General features: G+C 37.8%; 2 protein-coding genes across 2 annotated transcripts in view; one reads left to right on the top strand and one right to left on the bottom strand.

Moving 5' to 3' along the window:
* LOC139722994 (carboxy-terminal domain RNA polymerase II polypeptide A small phosphatase 1-like) overlaps window positions 1–8,153 on the bottom strand; it is a 62,791-nt gene extending 54,638 nt beyond the window's left edge. Inside the window, exon 1 of the mRNA XM_071634271.1 lies at window positions 7,945–8,153. Within this exon, the coding sequence (XP_071490372.1) occupies window positions 7,945–8,020 (76 nt within the window). The 5' untranslated portion in view covers window positions 8,021–8,153. The remainder of the gene's footprint in view (window positions 1–7,944) is intronic.
* Window positions 8,154–16,779: 8,626 nt separating this feature from the next.
* Window positions 16,780–17,805, top strand: part of LOC139722983 (solute carrier family 15 member 2-like) — a 43,962-nt gene continuing 42,936 nt past the window's right edge. The window contains exon 1 of the mRNA XM_071634261.1: window positions 16,780–17,389. Within this exon, the coding sequence (XP_071490362.1) occupies window positions 17,332–17,389 (58 nt within the window). The 5' untranslated portion in view covers window positions 16,780–17,331. The remainder of the gene's footprint in view (window positions 17,390–17,805) is intronic.

Below are 17,805 nucleotides of genomic sequence, written 5' to 3' on the forward strand. Positions count from 1 at the left end.
ATGACACTGACAGATTCCATTCACACAGATTTTCCACAGCACAGCTCTAGTGAACCCTTTACACAGTATAATGTACAATGTACCTTACAATGTATGTTGTAGCTTCATCTTTGCTGTGTCCTGTTCAATTTGAGAAATTTCTCTCAATGGCACTCAAGTTTGATATTGTATGTTTATTTGTGACATGTTCCTGCTTTTCAAGCAAAGCACCATAGTAATTAGCAATTTACAAGTTATCAACCTGAAGAATCTTCTTCTTTTTAAAGCGCACACAATACAATTTTCAAAATTCTGGGCAATGTGTTACTTCCAACGATGCTTGCAAACTACAGTTCTGTAGCATCAATTGCAACTTAGGCAAACATGTACAATGTACACCATGTACGTGTACAGTATGCAAACACCCTCTATTAAAGCTGTAGGCTATACAAACGTGTACGCCACCTAAATTTCAGCTGTGTTTCTGCAAAATACATACAAATCACAAATGTAATGTATGAATGGGCTGGCACTATTACTCGGGAAAGTCCTGCCCTGTTGTATGTGGTTGGACAACGATCCATGCACAGTAAGAATGTATTCACATCCTTTTTCATTTCTCTACGTCTCTCCCTTCCTCTTTCCCTTTCTCTCTCCCTCTACATGTATCTCTCTCTCTCTCTCCCTCTCTTTCTCTCTCTCCCTGTGTCTTTTTGCTCTTGTTTTTCGGACAGGAAGATGCAAATTCTTGCTATGATTCATCCAGCCACATCTCGGCAACGCTTTCACTCGTGGGATGACCTCATCATAACCTTGTACCCAAGCCAGACTCCTGTCCACTTGGCGTTCGTTTTTCACCCCAGCTCTATGGGAGGAGGGGGAGGGGGGCTAGAGGGGCAGGGGGGCTAGAGGGGCAGGGGGAAAGGTTCCATCTGTACACGTTTGTAGTACTACAGGAACTTACACAGGAATGCTCGGTCCTGTAGTGGAACTAAGGGGACAGGCCGAGACTGCCATGGAATTCACTCTAAACATTAAAGGCATAATTTACCATTTGCAGATGAAACAAAAAACCCAGCATTAGTGCTTTAAAATACATGTAGTTTTAAAATGTGAGTTAGGGATACAAACGGCCACTGTAAAAATTTGAATTTGTATATTTGTTAAATACATAAAATGTGAACAATGGTTATGATACTAGTTGTAAGAATGCTCCCAGACTAAACCGTCTACAGTTATGATTTATTGAAAAAAATAATGATACAGCCCTGTATCTGCTACATATATTTGAGGCTTTATTGCAAAAATTTCATAGTAGGATGGTTTGTGATACAACAGACCTACACATATGCATCAAATGTGATATCTTTAACATTTTTCAAAATCACTGCTTCCAAAGGTAAACTGGACCTTTAAAGAGTGACATCACTTTTTATCTATAGCCCTTGCTCTTGATGGTAAAAATGATATAGTGTGTACAGGCACTCTAATCTTCTTTGACTTTGAATAAAGAGCACTACTTGATATTTTAAAGCACTGTATAATCTACTAAAAATAAAAAGGGTTGCAATGCATCTGCAAAGCTGAATCTAATCCCCCTCATGTACCCAGGCCCTGTAATATACATGTACAATGTTGTGTCTTCTGTGCAATGTACATGTATTACTACCATGTACGTATCCAATTGAAAAGTGACAGATAATGTACACCTACAAATGTATTCACATTCTTCAAAGAAAAACTGGCAAAGTTCATGCAGATGTATCTACAAATTGCACACAATGCCATAAAGTTTGTACACATAATTCATGTATTATGTCAATTACAGAGAGCGGGAAATGGAAAGCCCTACAAATGTATGAACATTAAAAGAGAATGAAACCCCTTGCACAATAATATCTCTTTATTATCAAGTCTACACATCTGTATCATATATGAACAAATTGATTGAAACATAATCTGGTTTTGAACATGACTAAAGATGACACCATGGTCAAAGGGAAAAAAAAATTATAAAAGACTCTTAAGAGTTTCAGAATGTTTCATCTCATCTTTGTATGACAAGACAATAGGAGCACTTTACTAGTCATATGAGGCCTATCACCATACAGGCATAGGCCTACATTTGTACTCTAAATTGGCCTTGGTAATGTGACATGAAAGGTGGTAACCTGTATTCTTGTGTATTTATAATCTCATTATTTCACATATGACAAAGGGACTGCATTATAGCAATACGGGTAGCGGAACAGGAACGAACTGCTGTCTCACAAAGTGATCTCAATCGTGACAAGAAATTAGGCCACGAAGCCTTGGCCCACTGAGGCTAACACTATTTCCTGTTCAGAGGCTGCATTTGAGACTCAGTCACACAGTGAAGAATAATATGCATCCTACTGGTGTTGGACATGACTTGTACGTGTACTGTCAGTGTGCAGTGGATGTCACAACACTGTCTTTTTGTCATCAGCATTTACACTGTATTTCACACAACTGGTATTGTTTTGAAGCTGAAAATTTTATGTCTTCATTAACCAATTCTATGAAGAAAGATAAATACACACAGATGCAAAATGTGTAAAATTCGAGTACATGTAAGTATGCCAACAAACTCGTATGTACACTAGATCTACATTTTAATAATTGTATTATTCAATGTAAGCCCAAACATTGTATGACTACATTGTAACTATAGGCAGCAGATACCAGCAGCTACTAGTAATTTTTTTTTAGCACCTCTTTAATCTCTTTGATCTCCAAATTTTATGAACAGCTGTTGCAGTTTTTTTTTTTCTTTCTTTTTAAAAGTCTTCTATTTTCAAGCAAGTGCCCTGGAGAGTAACAATCACATACATGTACAAAGTGTACAGAGTACACATACGATATAAAGGATTTGAAACAGTACCACCAGTCTAGAATTTATGGTGATTGGGATAAGGAATAAGAATGTTTCTGAAATTCTTTACAAAACACAATAAACGAGGATGATGACATACAAAATGTACAACTTTGTTAATACTTCACAGAAAGAATGCATGATCTAAAGGTACAATGCATACTCTGGGAAGCAGAACAATGTTAAGAAGAAAGCATGCATAAATTCTACACAGGTGAAGCTGTGAAGCAAGTGGTATTGTCATGGAATTACACTGCTACAAGTACACTACTGGGTAAAGTCTCCTATAATGTACAACACAGGTTTTAAAATGTCATCAGCTTTGTTCAATAGGCCCCCTATAATATTTTGGGTTTTCCAGAGTATTGGTTTTTCTGCTCTAGGACCACAATAAATTCCACAAATCTACACATGGCACTATTGATTTAACTGTGTGTACATCCGTCATGTACAGACTGTATGTACTCCATAATGTGAAATTACCACACACAAAAAAAGGTCTGGAATGTCCCTTTATGAAATACACACAGGAAAATAAAAGACAAATTCTTGTCCTATTGCCTTTTTTTTTCATTGGCAAATGATTTGGACGCTTTACATACAGTGTACACTCACAGGGGAGTACAAAGGTACAATGTATGTTCACTGTGCTATTTCATATTCTACCTGTAGGCTTGAGATACTTAAAGCAACAACAAGTATTCCTGGTATTCCTTGTTTACTGGTACATCCTTGGATATATTAAACAAACAGCAATGACATGGGTGAATGATCTTCTGATCAAACAAAGGCTGAATATTCAACAACAACAAAGAGGTTGCAAACAGGGGGAAAATATGACAAAGCCTATTCATAAATTGAAAGACATAATAAAGACAAAACCTAAACATCTCAGCAGGTGACAGAGAAACAGCTTGTTTCTGTTTTAAAACATACACTATTATGTGTACGACAATTGTATGTCTTTAATATGCAGAATTTTTAGCTGGATGAAAATTTTCACACAACTTGTACACCATAGCACAGGCACAACACACAAAGACAAAAAAAAAAAATGTACATCTTTTGTTTGCTAACTACATAAGTATATTAATGCTAAAGTGCATGTAATGCAGAGTCCAAGGGCACTATGGATAGTAGGTCTGTACGTAGTACTAATATGGCAGGACTAATACAGAAGTAGGTGCATATAGGCTTTTCTACGGTTCTGACAGAATTTTACTGACAATAAATTACGAGTGCAAGTACATATGTAGGGTTACTCTTTATCCTATAGACTTATGGTATCAACTGGAGCTGCAGAATATTTTTTTTTTTTTGGGGGGGAGGGGGTAGGGGCTGCATGCCGATGGGGGTCGAGGGTCAATATACAAATTACAATTCAGAACTCTGAAGGTCATACCTTTTGTGATTTGTTTAGAATTATCATTGCATTCTTTTAAAGAACCAAAAAGGTGCAAAGCACAGCATCCGATCAGGCTAAATGGACACATAACCTTTTAACCTAGTCCAAGAAGTACGTACCAGTTTACCACTTTGCCTTTGTATAGAGGAATGAAACTTACACTGTAGCAGGTGTTGGACAATTCGTCAGAATGAAGGCTAGTAAAGTCTCAACTCTGGATGTTCGGTCTTTCAATTCCATTTGAACGGTAAACATTTTGTATTTTTATACTTGTTTACATTCAGATGATATTGTATTTGTACAAACAAGGAAAAGTAGAAATTACGCGGTGCGTAAAATGTGTCCCCGCCGGAAGTAGCATTTAGTAGCAAAATGTACAATATCGGTAAAAAATCAAGGTCAAAGGTCAAAGAAGTCAAAGGTCAAAATTCTGTGTAGAAGTTTTGAAGCCCTCACCTAGTGCCATCACAAAAAGCAAACGGAATCGAAATCGGGTTAGAAATGGCAAAGGAGTAGCATTTTGTAGCCAATGTACAATATAGGTCAAAAATCAAGGTCAAAGGTCAAAGAAGTCAAAGGTCAAAATTCTGTGTAGGAGTTTTGAAGCCCTCACCTAGTGCCATCACAAAAAGCAAACGGAATCGAAATCGGGTTAGAAATGGCGAAGGAGTAGCATTTTCTAGCCAATGTACAATATAGGTCAAAAATCAAGGTCAAAGGTCAAAGAAGTCAAAGGTCAAAATTCTGTGTAGAAGTTTTGAAGCCCTCACCTAGTGCCATCACATAGAGAAAACGGAATCGAAATCGGGTTAGAAATGGCAAAGGAGGAGCATTTTGTAGCCAATGTACAATATAGGTCAAAAATCAAGGTCAAAGGTCAAAGAAGTCAAGGGTCAAAATTCTGTGTAGAAGTTTTGAAGCCCTAACCTACAGACTGTAGTGCCATCACATAAAGCAAACGGAAATGAAATTGGGTTAGAAATGGCAAAGGAGTAGCATTTTGTAGCAAAATGTACAATGCAAGTCAAAAATCAAGGTCAAAGGTCAAAGAAGTCAAAGGTCAAAATTCTGTGTAGAAGTTTTGAAGCCCTCACCTAGTGCCATCACATAAAGCAAACGGAATCGAAATCGGGTTAGAAATGGCGAAGGAGTAGCATTTTGTAGCCAATGTACAATATAGGTCAAAAATCAAGGTCAAAGGTCAAAGAAGTCAAAGGTCAAAATTCTGTGTAGAAGTTTTGAAGCCCTCACCTAGTGCCATCACATAAAGCAAACGGAATCGAAATCGGGTTAGAAATGGCGAAGGAGTAGCATTTTGAAGCAAAATGTACAATATAGGTCAAAGGTCAAGGTCAAAGGTCACAACTGAAATTCTGTGTAGAAGTTTCAAAGCTCCCATGTAGTGCTATCATATAAAGCAAACAGAATCAAAATTGGCTCATAAATGACAGAGAAGTAGCAAATTGAACATTTTGATCACACACGGACGCACAGACAGACAGACGGACAGACAGACGGACGGACGGACACACGGACACACACACGTACGGTGCCCGTTTCATAGTCCCCTGCTCGAACTCGTTCGACGGGGACAATAATGCACAGATGAGAGTCCGTTAGTGGAGATGCAGTCCACTCAAGAGTGAGTTGGATCTCCAATATTAAACGCTACAAACTTAAACTTGTGCATTATTTGGTTTAGAAAATGGGTCAAAAATTAACAACATTTTTCATGCACCTTTATGGGTGAATACCAGTCAGCTATGCTGAACAGTGGATGATGTCCAGAGGTCGTCCACTGCTCACCCTAGACCACAGTTGGTATGAAAGGTAGCCCGAAAAAGACACCTGGGTAAACAGTGGACGAACAGCGGACGAATAGTGGACGCGATGCGTGCTAGACTGTCTAGCACAAACAGTGGGTGAACGGTGGACAAACAGTGGATGAACACTGAATGTCGTTCCGGTATGAAGGTCTCCGCACGAACACTGTACATCTTATAGAACAAAACCAGAAATCGTAAAACGTGGTCATAAGCACGCGCTTTGTATCACTTACCACTTACATTTGTACGTGCGTTGGAAAAAAAAATGTGTGTATTAAACACAATTCACTGTACAGTATGCATGCATGCAATGTGAATGCAGGTAACGACGATAAAATCAGTGATGACAATATGCTGTATTAATAATCTGTTAATGATAGATAATTAAGAAGTGTGATTTGATCTTTTAATCTTAAACGCTCTACTTTAAACTGCTGTAAGAAAGAAAGAAACAATTTTAAAACTCAAAAGAAATAGCTGCTGTGGTAACGTGTGCCGAGCTTACCCGAGCACACTCCAGACGAGCCTCTGGTATGAAACGGTGCTCTACCCGCGCATCGTGTTTACTTAACAAATCACACCCCAGACGTCCATCTAGAGTGCGCTCGGGTGACATCCGGCCCAGAGCCTAGAGGAGTTTGGTAATGGTATGAAAGGGGAAAGGCCTACTACAGATCTAGACATCTAGTTCATGTAGGTAGGTAGGGCCTAGAGCCAGACCACACATAATGATATGAGCAGCTAGCACATAACACAGCTACATGTACAGTTTAGTGAGGAATAGGTCCTACGTGTTACAAGTATCATCAAGTCTCACGGTCATCCACAAGCTTCTTTTTTTTTAGTTTTACGTGCTTGTCTATGGGAGCATCACGGTCACCCGCACACGTCTTTTCCGTGCTTTGTCTATGGGAGCGCAGGTGGCAAGTTGCGGGCCCCTTCCTTAGCGCGCAACTTTTTCGCATGGTTCGCGTTTGAGGACGATAGCTGCAAATTTCCGGTATCGAACAGTGAATTTGTGGTTCCATCCATTGGAATCTTCAGCATTTTTCCAGCATGTAAATGGGATTTCACAGAATTTTAGTGACAAAATGTGATTCAAATATGCATAAACATATGGCGAGGTGCGGGTCACCCAATATAGGCCTACATGTAGCAGCACAGCCACAGGCCACCATATGCAGTGCAGTGAACAGCACACAGGAGCAAAAAAGACCAGTGTCAGAATTGTTTAACGTTACAATTTTGTTTTGCACCACCATTCTCAGCTAGAAAAAGGGGCGACGTTCAACAACTACCTGGTTGGAGTCTCTAGTTCTGACACAATATGCGATGTTGGTGCATTATTCTTTTTTATATTTTCGGTGGCTTTTTTTAGCTCTATTTTGACGAATAATTGAGGTGATCATATATGGTGATTATTGAAATCAAAGGGGTTCAGCGTTCTTCTATTCGTTACACTAGCTGTTGTGAAGCCATCAACATTTCGCTCCAGCGCTTCCGGATTTTCAAAATCATCCCGCCCGCCCGTTCACTGTTTACTCTAGTTCTCCCTCAAATATCAGCTCAAACAGTCAGGTAATACTGATTGTACAGTCTTCATAGTACTAAACATGTTACATCATTTGCTGATAGCCCTCTTAGATAATAAAAAGTAACTTGAAATTTACAGGAAACAATCATTTTGGAAGAAACTCGAGCTCAGCCCTTCACGATAAAATGGGTATTAAATCACTGGCGTACGCACGTACGTTCGCGCGGAGAGCGCTGCGTGCGAATCAAGTGGACGTCCCGCAGAAAACATACGACGATCGTTCGAAAATAGCACCAAAAGTTACCTGATTCTGATGTAGGAAATGTATTTAATTGTTCCTCATCCCGGTTTACTTGAGTGATAATGGAAGTACTTTCCATCTAGCGTGCTTGTCTTTACTTGTTCTCAGAAGATCTTGTCCAAATTCGATGCAATAGTAATCCTTGCATGGGCAGTCACGGCACAGTTTACTACGCTCGTTTCAAAATGGAGGTTTCGGGTCAACATTTTCTATGGGAAAATAATAAGATCAATTTACATGGAGCGGGTTCAGGCAGCAAAAGCCCGGATGTAAATAAACCCTCGGCGAAAATTGGCGGCATTCCAAAGGGCTGGCCCGTGAATTGTGTAGGATGGACACACACAAATTCTTGCAGGGCATACTGAATTTTACATGGTCAGTCTTGTGCCGAGGTTGTGCTAGAGGCAGAGCTACCAGGCGGAATAGGGAAAACTAAAGAGCATGTGTCATGAAATTAGCTGATCTAGCTGGCACACATCGTACGCCCAAGATTGGCTTTTTGTTAGACGACATATTCGTGCGTGATTAACTTTGTTTTTGTTTTGTTTTGTTTTGTTTTGTTTTTTTGGTTGTTTTTTTTTATGTTCTTTTTACTTTCTAGATCCAACTGATTCCAAGACATCGGCGCGGTGTTATCTGTACGTTGTATTAAATAACTTGAGAACACGAAAGCAAAATGTTCATGTCAGCCCAGTCTACAGATCAGTGCTCTTTATTGAACAGTGCTGAACAGTCTGCAATTCTACAATTACTCACAATACGGATTGAGCAGATATCCACCCACTGTATAATAGCAGCTGCTATTTTGGGATATCCTTGGTATATGCAGGGAGGTGTCTCACCTCCCTGGTATATGAAAGGATGAATTACAGCAAGAATAGCTAGGAGAATGGATTGATATTCTGGGCAAACCGCTGGATGAGGACAATGACACTAAATCTAGCTTAAACTGTATTTGGATTTTGATATGTAAAGTGGCATGATTACAATTAGAGACAATTGTAGGCCCTATTATACCTTGTCGATCCTTTACCAGATGAAACGATATAACCACATAACATGTGTCTAATAAAACAAAAATAGTTAATTCGTATGTAGTCAGAACAATCAAGATTAAGTCATTTTTATAATTGGTCGAACAGTGATCTCAAAAAAAGGTCAATTGGATTTTGGACTGTTTTTGTTTTTGTTTTGTTGTTTGGTGTGCGTGTGTGTGTGTATGTGCGTGCGCGTGTGTGTGTTTTACATTCATTGTGAGACTTTTTATGCCGGCGATGAGGAGCGGCCTTGCATTTTCAGAAAGTCAAGTTAAATTCAACGATCTGGTGTACAGTATAGGTACTACGGGTCCCTACCTATAATATGGGTGGCCTTCATTTTGAAGTTTGTCAAAATGTAAGACGATAGGTTACTAAGACCTATTTGAAAGTTGCAAAAAAAGAACATAAAAAAACTTAATTCTACTTTGTGGTGATGAAAATCATTTGAAAATCTACCCGTAGATACTTGCGCAGAGACCTACAAATAACAGGGGAGATTGAGGAAGGGGATATCCCCCTTCCCCTCCACATGAGGGAGCTTTTGCATCTTTAGAAATGAAATTCGATGATTTGGCGTACACTTTTGGTGAAATTGTTTTAAAGTTTTCAATTTAAAAAGTGAGACGACAGGTTGTTAATTTGCCAATATTGCAAAGAAACCCCAAACAAGCTAAATTCTGAATGTTGTTATTGTTTCTTGACTTTCTCATTTACTGCTTGAACTATTTGAAGATCTATGAATAAACTTGGTCACTCATGATCACGACGTATAATTTTTGAATTTTTTTCAACTGAAATTCTGCATAGTGTCCCCTTCGTTGGAATATTCAGAAAATATTGTGCCAAGTATATCTGGTTGTTCAGTTCGTTAGGTTGGTTAATTTGACTACGAAATAAAAAGTTAGTTAATCCTAAAACGAAAAGGTTTGAAATTCCCAGGGTTCATCTTACGCACTTTTTCTTTTCCAGAAACTCGAAATTGGGAAGAGTATACTTAGTATTTGTTTTCATTTTTTTATATGAGGCGAAAAGTCGCATGTTGGATGCGATCTACAAGTGACTGTACGAAGCAGCGCAATGTCAGAATTGCTTTGTGATGTCACAGTAGTGTTGTTACATTTCACAAAATGACTGTACGAAGTAAGTGCGCGATGTCAGAATTGCTTTGTGATGTCATAGTTGCTCTGTAACATTTTCACAAAGTGCCCATTCGAAGCAGGGCGCGATGTCAGAACTTTGTTTGTGATGTCACAATCATCTACGCGACATCATAATGTGCAGTACCCCATGTACTAGTTACTGGTAGTACAGTACAGTATTTGGAAAATGTCATAAACAGTGACGTCATTTTCCAAATCGTATATCATGCACGGAGTGTCAAATAGGCCTACCTTCTGAAAGAGTTGAAAATGATTACTTGAAGATCTCTCAACCAATCACTATTCATAGAAGATTGCTAAGTATTTTATCCAAAATATGATATAGTATGCTAAAATATCATACTGCTATATTACTGCTCGCGCTACTGCTCCTCCTACAGGAGTAGAAATAAGAGGCTACCTGTTATGTAGTAGCAGCATGCAGAAATGGGAGATATATACGTACCTCATAATGTTTTTATCGTCATCACAATTTTTCTTAAAATAAATGAAATACTAGTATGCGTCACGCCCTGTGAGGCAGCCTTCTGTTCTTATTTGTGAATTGAATTTCATATTTCGTTTTCGAAAGAATATACAATCTTCGAAATTACGAACCTTATTTCATTTTCGGATTGACGAACCTTCGGAATAACGAACATCGCCCAGGATATCTATAGGCTTAGCAAATTCACTTCCCGTAATAACATTTCAAAATCTGTGATTGAATATTATATTCGAGACAATAATTACTGGAGGAGTATTACGATCTGTAAGAGCAAAACTGCATGCCTTTAATGTTCTCCTTAAATCCTCCACGCCTAATCTAAATAAGGATGAACACTGAAATCATATACGCTTGTGTTAAAACGACACTGGCAAGATGATCACTATATAGGCCTATCCGTCAGAGTACCTTCAAAAAATGTTATTCCGCGAGGTTTTTTTTATATATAATGGCCTATTCGTCAAGTAGCTTCTTTGCGGTTTTATTATCAGACCGTAATTTTCGGTTATCCCAATTTTCATTGAAGAAGCGTGATGACTTTTTTTATTATTAAAAAAAATAGTATAATCTTACTTTGGTGTTACTTTTGTATAGGTATTTTATTTTGACTTTGTTTGAAACAAAGTATTCTTGAGAATGTGAGTTTTTAGTACAACTTGAGATTTCTTCTTCTTGCTGCAATTTCAATTTGAAATTAATTGATTGGTACAAACATGATCAACTGTGATGATTGCAAACGCAACTTTTCAAAATAGGATCATAACCTTCATGTCCTTTTCATTTATTTCAATCATCCATATAAACCAAAACATTTTATCCAACATTTCATTCGAATTGTCATAGTAACATTGGTCCGTCGTTGCCTTCTTTCATTCCTATTACTTTTTCCTTCTTTGTTTCTTCACTATTTATCCATATACTTATTTATCAATACCTTTGTTTACATGCAATCAGTTTTTTTTTCATTTATGCAGACAGGAATTCGAGAAGCTATTTCTATATTTTCTTTTGTGATCAATTTAAACAGCGACAAAGTTCAGTGGATACGCCTTTCAAAGAGATCATCACTCGCAAGAATTAATCATGACAACTGGTGTGGATTGGATAAATATGATATCATAATCACCCATCCGCAGAAGCAATGAAGAGTATAGTCTCATTTTCTTCAATGATAGAAGCAAGTCAAGCAACACGTCCTTTTCCTTTGGCGGTTATGTCCCCACCATCAATGCGTGACCTCTGAACTCGTTAAGTTCCTCAGTCTCAATTAATTTAGTGTATATACATCGACATGATACTGAAAGAGTTAATGTTCTTAAAGTGACAGGAAGTGCACTTTGATCATGAGTGAAATGTGAGAGACGTGGAATTCCAGCGAGGCGAGAAGAAAATAATTTATTTTGCAAGATTACCTGGGAGTCGAAGTGTTTCCTTTTTGGTTAACCTCAGAAGCTCGTATAAACATGATGTGTAGATACCAGGAAGTGACATATACCATAGAATGTTATTTTCATAATTATTGCTTTTTATTAAATGTTTTATTGAAAATAGACGTTGGCAGACATGATGAATGAAACAGGCTCACCATATCATCTTTGAACATGATTTTATGGCATTGTAAAGTTTTTTGATCTGTCTCAATGTAGATATGAAGAGTTTGTTCGCAAAAACCGATAAGTCCATATTTGCCAAAATAATGGAGATATTTGCGATTAAAGGTCAAGAAAAATAAAGAGAATAATAAGAAAATATTTGCTTCTTTTGACCATAACTTCAGAAATGTACCTTTATATGTAGTGACCAATATGTCATTTAAAAGGTATTACTTTGTACTTTATGACAGAGACCGTACTGCAAAATCTTCAAAAATGGACTTATCGGTTTTTGCGAACAAACTCTTTTTACTCTATATTTACACTGTACAAGCTTTAGATTTAAATTCCATAGAAAGTGGACGCAAATAAACATAATGCAGCAATATCAGCAGTACATTGTAAAATTTGAGGAAATTCGGAAATTATAGGCCGACTCAGATACAATGGAGCTATTAGCTCCATGATTAGCCTAATCATAGGTCCTCACTCCTGCTAGAAACATGACAGTTCATGAGTTGCAATATGAACGAAGTCTAGTGCCTGTATGATTACCAAGCTTATAATGTGTGCGCCAACCTCCCGCGGTACCCCGCGGTGCACCTTTGAGTGGCCACTGATGTTTTACTATAATTATCAGTGTGAGTCCACGGCCCACTGTCAGACTGAGGTATGAAACTTTCTTATACTTCGCGGTTCCTGGTCACCGGATCGGACCAAAACAGAGTTCTGTGGATCGGACTCTCCTTGAGGGAGGAGCTCGGATCCGTCGTTGAGGGCGTTTATCTGAATTCCTCTCTGTCAAGATAAATACTCTATATCAGAACACTTTTTTCCACCAGGGATCTTTATTCATGTTTCCATTTAAAGGCATATCTAGCGTTTGCAGATGAAACAAAAACCCAGCATTGGTGCTTCAAAATAGTTTTAAAATATGAGTTGGGAATAGAAACAACCAATGTAAAAATTTGAACCAGCATAATCGATGTTAAGTATTGTTGGGGAATACTAAACAAACAATGTAAAAATTTGAACCAGTATAATCGATGTTAAGTATTGTTAAATGCACAAAATGTGAACAATAGTTATAATAAAAATGTTTCCAGACTAAACCGTCTATGGTTTAATGAGAAAAATAGTGATATCTCCTTATACTTTAGGCTTCATTGCAAAAATTTCATGCGGTGAGGTGTTTTGTGATATATACAACTAACCTACACATATGGATCAAAAGTGATATCTTGAACATTCTTTAAATTACTGCTCCCAAAGGTAAATTAGACCTTTAATACAAATGAAATTTCCACAATCACTTTAAATGTGTTGAAAATCAGAACAAAACAGTTATATTGATAGTTGAAGTACAAATCAAATAATTACGATTAGAATAGCTGAAAATATATCACAATATTTAATTTTATCCCCGTAATCAGGTAATGACGCTGAATCAAACAAAGTGAACATATACAATTGTATATTTGCGGAGTCTATAAAACAGAACGGCAAATACCCTCCCTGCCCTCATGTATTCCTACTCTGAAGCCTATTAACCAATTCCCTTTTAGGAACCTGCCTTTCCTCCCATGTAAGCCCTTTATACTTCCCTAAATCCAGACATCCACCCTACCCCAAGCGCACGCGTAATCTCCCACTCTTTATTATTTTTATAATGCATCAATAATTTTACACACATGCATACTCTTCGTTTTACTGTTGTCTTTATTAATTTTCTTAAAATCATACTTGATTAACAACCCATTCTCGGTACAGAATGGAAAAACAAACAAACGAATACTGTTTAAAACAAAATTAACACCATTTTCCAGTATTTACTGCAATGATACACTGTATCTCCCTTAAACATCGACAATAAATCAATTAGAGTCAAACCAACTAATTGATGCACGCACACACACACACACACACACACACACACACATCACACACGTCATACGCTTGAAAGGCTAAAATATCATTCCAAATCAAATAGAAAAAAGGACATTCCAGTCGCAGTCGTATATGCTATACGTGAACTGTATTTGTAATTTGGATTAAGATTGATGGTGTGAAAGCGAAGCAACTTTGCACATTGGTTATAGGACCCTATTACAATGTCAATTTTAATTTCAATTTTATTTCCGTATTTCTCGATGGAAAATACATAAAACATAACAAAATATAATAATACGAAATGTCCAGCTTGGATATACACAAAAAGAAATAGGAATACAAACATAATATACATACATAGCGGTCGATGTGTCATTTTCAATCAAAGTAAAGAATGCAAAGAGAAATACGATGGAACCTACTAAAAAGCAAAGCTTGTTGAGTGTATAGAAGGTCCCAACAAAAGCCTAGTGCGGACAACAGGATGAGGAGCACGCCAGGACGGGTATACAACTAAAGACCAAACTAAGGATAAACAAAAGAGAATGACTATTAATACTCGAGGGTACAGAAGATTCTTCTCACATAAATTCATGTGTGTGATAAAACGAGAACAAGTAACCACATGCTGCACACTAGCAGTTGCTCTAATAGCAATTATGACATGGGAGTGATAATGTGAATACGACATAATTTTAGGGTTTAAACATTCCGGCTTCCATTGACACGGGAAAAGAGTCGGAAAATGGAAGACATGAATCAATTACAATTCCAATATGTGATATACCAGCCAGCTGCAATGCCGCATGAAAATATATGTTATGACATTCAAAATATCATCGATGTGCAGTCTTTACATGAATTTCACACCTCAGCACAGACAAATGGAAGGTTTTACCCAGATTTGAAAGACAAAAACAAAAACAACAACAACAAGAATTGATCTATACCTGAAATGAATATTTTGAAATCAATAGTCTATTCAGGAGGACGGCGAATGGCTCAATATTTGTTTATATAGTTATACAGAGTGAAGAGGGAATGGCCTATTATTTTTAAGTATACAAGACTGGTTATTTCACAGTCACTAAAAATGTTATGTGAGGTCAGACCTCACATAAAATTTTTCATAGTGACTGTGAAATAACCAGTCTTGTATATACTTAAAAATAATAAGCCATTCCCTCCACCGATCGCTTTCCCGTACAAACACTGAAATAAAGTAGGGAAATTTTATGCTGAATCAGAGATATTCGTTTTTGTTAAGAACAGTAAACTAACAGTGGTTGATAAGGTAGAATACCTACTATACGAAGTACATTCTTTGAGTCCATTTGAGAACATAACACAGAGCACTTTAATCTAAATTAGAGAATATTGGACCTATTTGTTTCGGCGCCATATTAACAAAGCACGTTCAACCGTTAATGGATCAATAAGTCTCTATTAAGGGTCTTGGAGTCGTTTTAAAGATTATGAACTTGAATTACAAATTATGTTACGAAGTAAAACAATTTGATTCTCTTGATAATGACATAATGCAATATGCCTTCTTCTTGCGTATATTCCAAAATCTTTTTCAACACGTGTCTCTAGCTACTGGTTGGAAACCCGTTATATAACCTCTGAGAAAAAAAAACAAATTAAAGAATACAACTTTTTTTCACTGAATGATCATTGTGTCAAAAGATAGGTTGTCGAAAAAGCCATGAGAGAGATACGAATAAATGGTAATAAGTTCATTTTCTTTCTGAAGAGTTTAATGCCTATGAATGCATTTGGATTCCTTACCTCTTATGACAGTATTATCTTCAGGACAAATGAATATCATGTCAACATAATAAGAGACCGCACGCACACACACACACACACACACACACGCACACACACACACACACACACACACACACACACACACACACACACACACACACACACACACAAAATGAAGGAGTATTACTTCAAAAATTTAAGTGCGGGTTAATATGAGAAAATTTATTTGTGCATGCAAACGAATATGCGTTTCGTAAAGATAGAGAAAAAATTCTATTGACAATGTGTGATAATGATGATCATGCTACCTGAGAACAGGGGGGTGTTTCACAAAGCCGTTCTTAAAGTTAAGAAGGACTTAAGACCGACTGGTGACCAGTACTTCTTGTGCTGAAATACTGCGATTCTGATATGTATAGCACATAAGAACTGGGCCCCGTCTTATAAAGCCTACAAATCAATCACAAGTCCCCAAATCAATCGCAACTTGCATTGCAGCTCTCAAAAAACATGTGATTGATTTCTATCACAAGTCTTTATAAGACAGGCCCCAGATCACTAAGTCCTTCTTTAACTTTAAGAACGGCTCTGTGAAACACCCCCCAGATACGAAATTGAAATTCTCTCACACTAAACTAGTCACATAAAGGCTGCAGCTGCAGTACTAAAGTATTTTGTAGGACGCCATCTCTCGGTGTATGCTCCAAACTTGTGGTAGATGATCATAAACAAAGGCAGGCAGAAAGAAATCAGGCAAGTGTGTGTGTGTGTGTTGTGTGAGTATGATAAATGTGACAGACGCGTGTGTACGCTCTTTGGTATATGGTACTCTCTACTACCGGTAAAGGGGCGGAGGCTGGATCATTAGTAAAAACTTTTGAATGATTGCCCCTTTTCAATACATCCATGTGACGTTCGTCTAACTTAATGTCCAAAAACGGAATTCATTTGACCATTTGGCCGAAGAGAAAAGTATTGTCAGTCTGTTGCAATCGCGGAAAAGTTTGCCATATGTTCAGGACAGCAGTTTAACAGCAGGCAGCTGGATCCACTGACCAGGCACTGCGTGTCAAGCCGCGGAGAGCTACCGGGGGTCGTCACCGCTCAGACGGTATTCGCTCGTCAGAATAAGCCGCATCGCAGCAATTTCGTTTCGTGTTTGGTGATACTGACGGTCTAGGAGGAATCATCGAATTATTCGCAACCTAGATGACAATATTGCATTTGTCCTTTTCATAGCATTCCATGCTGACGAGTGCTAGAGCATAATATTCATCTAGATAGATCTAGAACTACCTTTTGTTAGCCGTATAGCCGTTACTTTTAGACCTCCCGAACTCTGAAAAGTAAGTCACCACGCCGTATCGCGTATTCCGTCCGTAGATCCCAGGGCCAAGGCAAGGCATAAACTGTGGTGGAATGTCAGTTTAGTGAGCTGAGAGAAAATAATGATGAATGATATGCCGACCCAGAGTTCGAATATCACTGACGCAAACAGTGAAAGAGGTGAGTATAACTGTTTTTTTTTCTCTCTCTCAGTTGTGTTCAAGAACTCTTTTTACTTCTTCTAGAGATATATAACAGTTCAGCCTACTTCAAATTATATTAATAACCGTAGATATCAGATAATACCTATCATTTGTAGTACAAGTACTCTTGCAAGTTGCAGTGTAGTTAAGTTCTACCCCAGACACTAGGATCTCAATTTTACCGAGTCCAAGGCTAGATTATGCAGTCTATAGATTATGGACATAAGGACAATGTTGCAACCATAACACACTCATAAGAGTCATATGTGACCCGCTACAACAAAAGGATCCGAAAGTCGGGGAGGACAATTTTCTGAAACTGGCATGATATTATTCCCTTACACTTCTTCTTTAATTTCAGATATGGCACAACTTATAAAAGTACTCGGTCGC

The sequence above is a fragment of the Diadema antillarum genome, unplaced genomic scaffold, assembly GCF_040938485.1.
Source record: "Diadema antillarum isolate AM-2024a unplaced genomic scaffold, OU_Dant_1.0 scf00000179, whole genome shotgun sequence".
Classification (NCBI taxonomy): Eukaryota; Metazoa; Echinodermata; class Echinoidea; order Diadematoida; family Diadematidae; genus Diadema; species Diadema antillarum.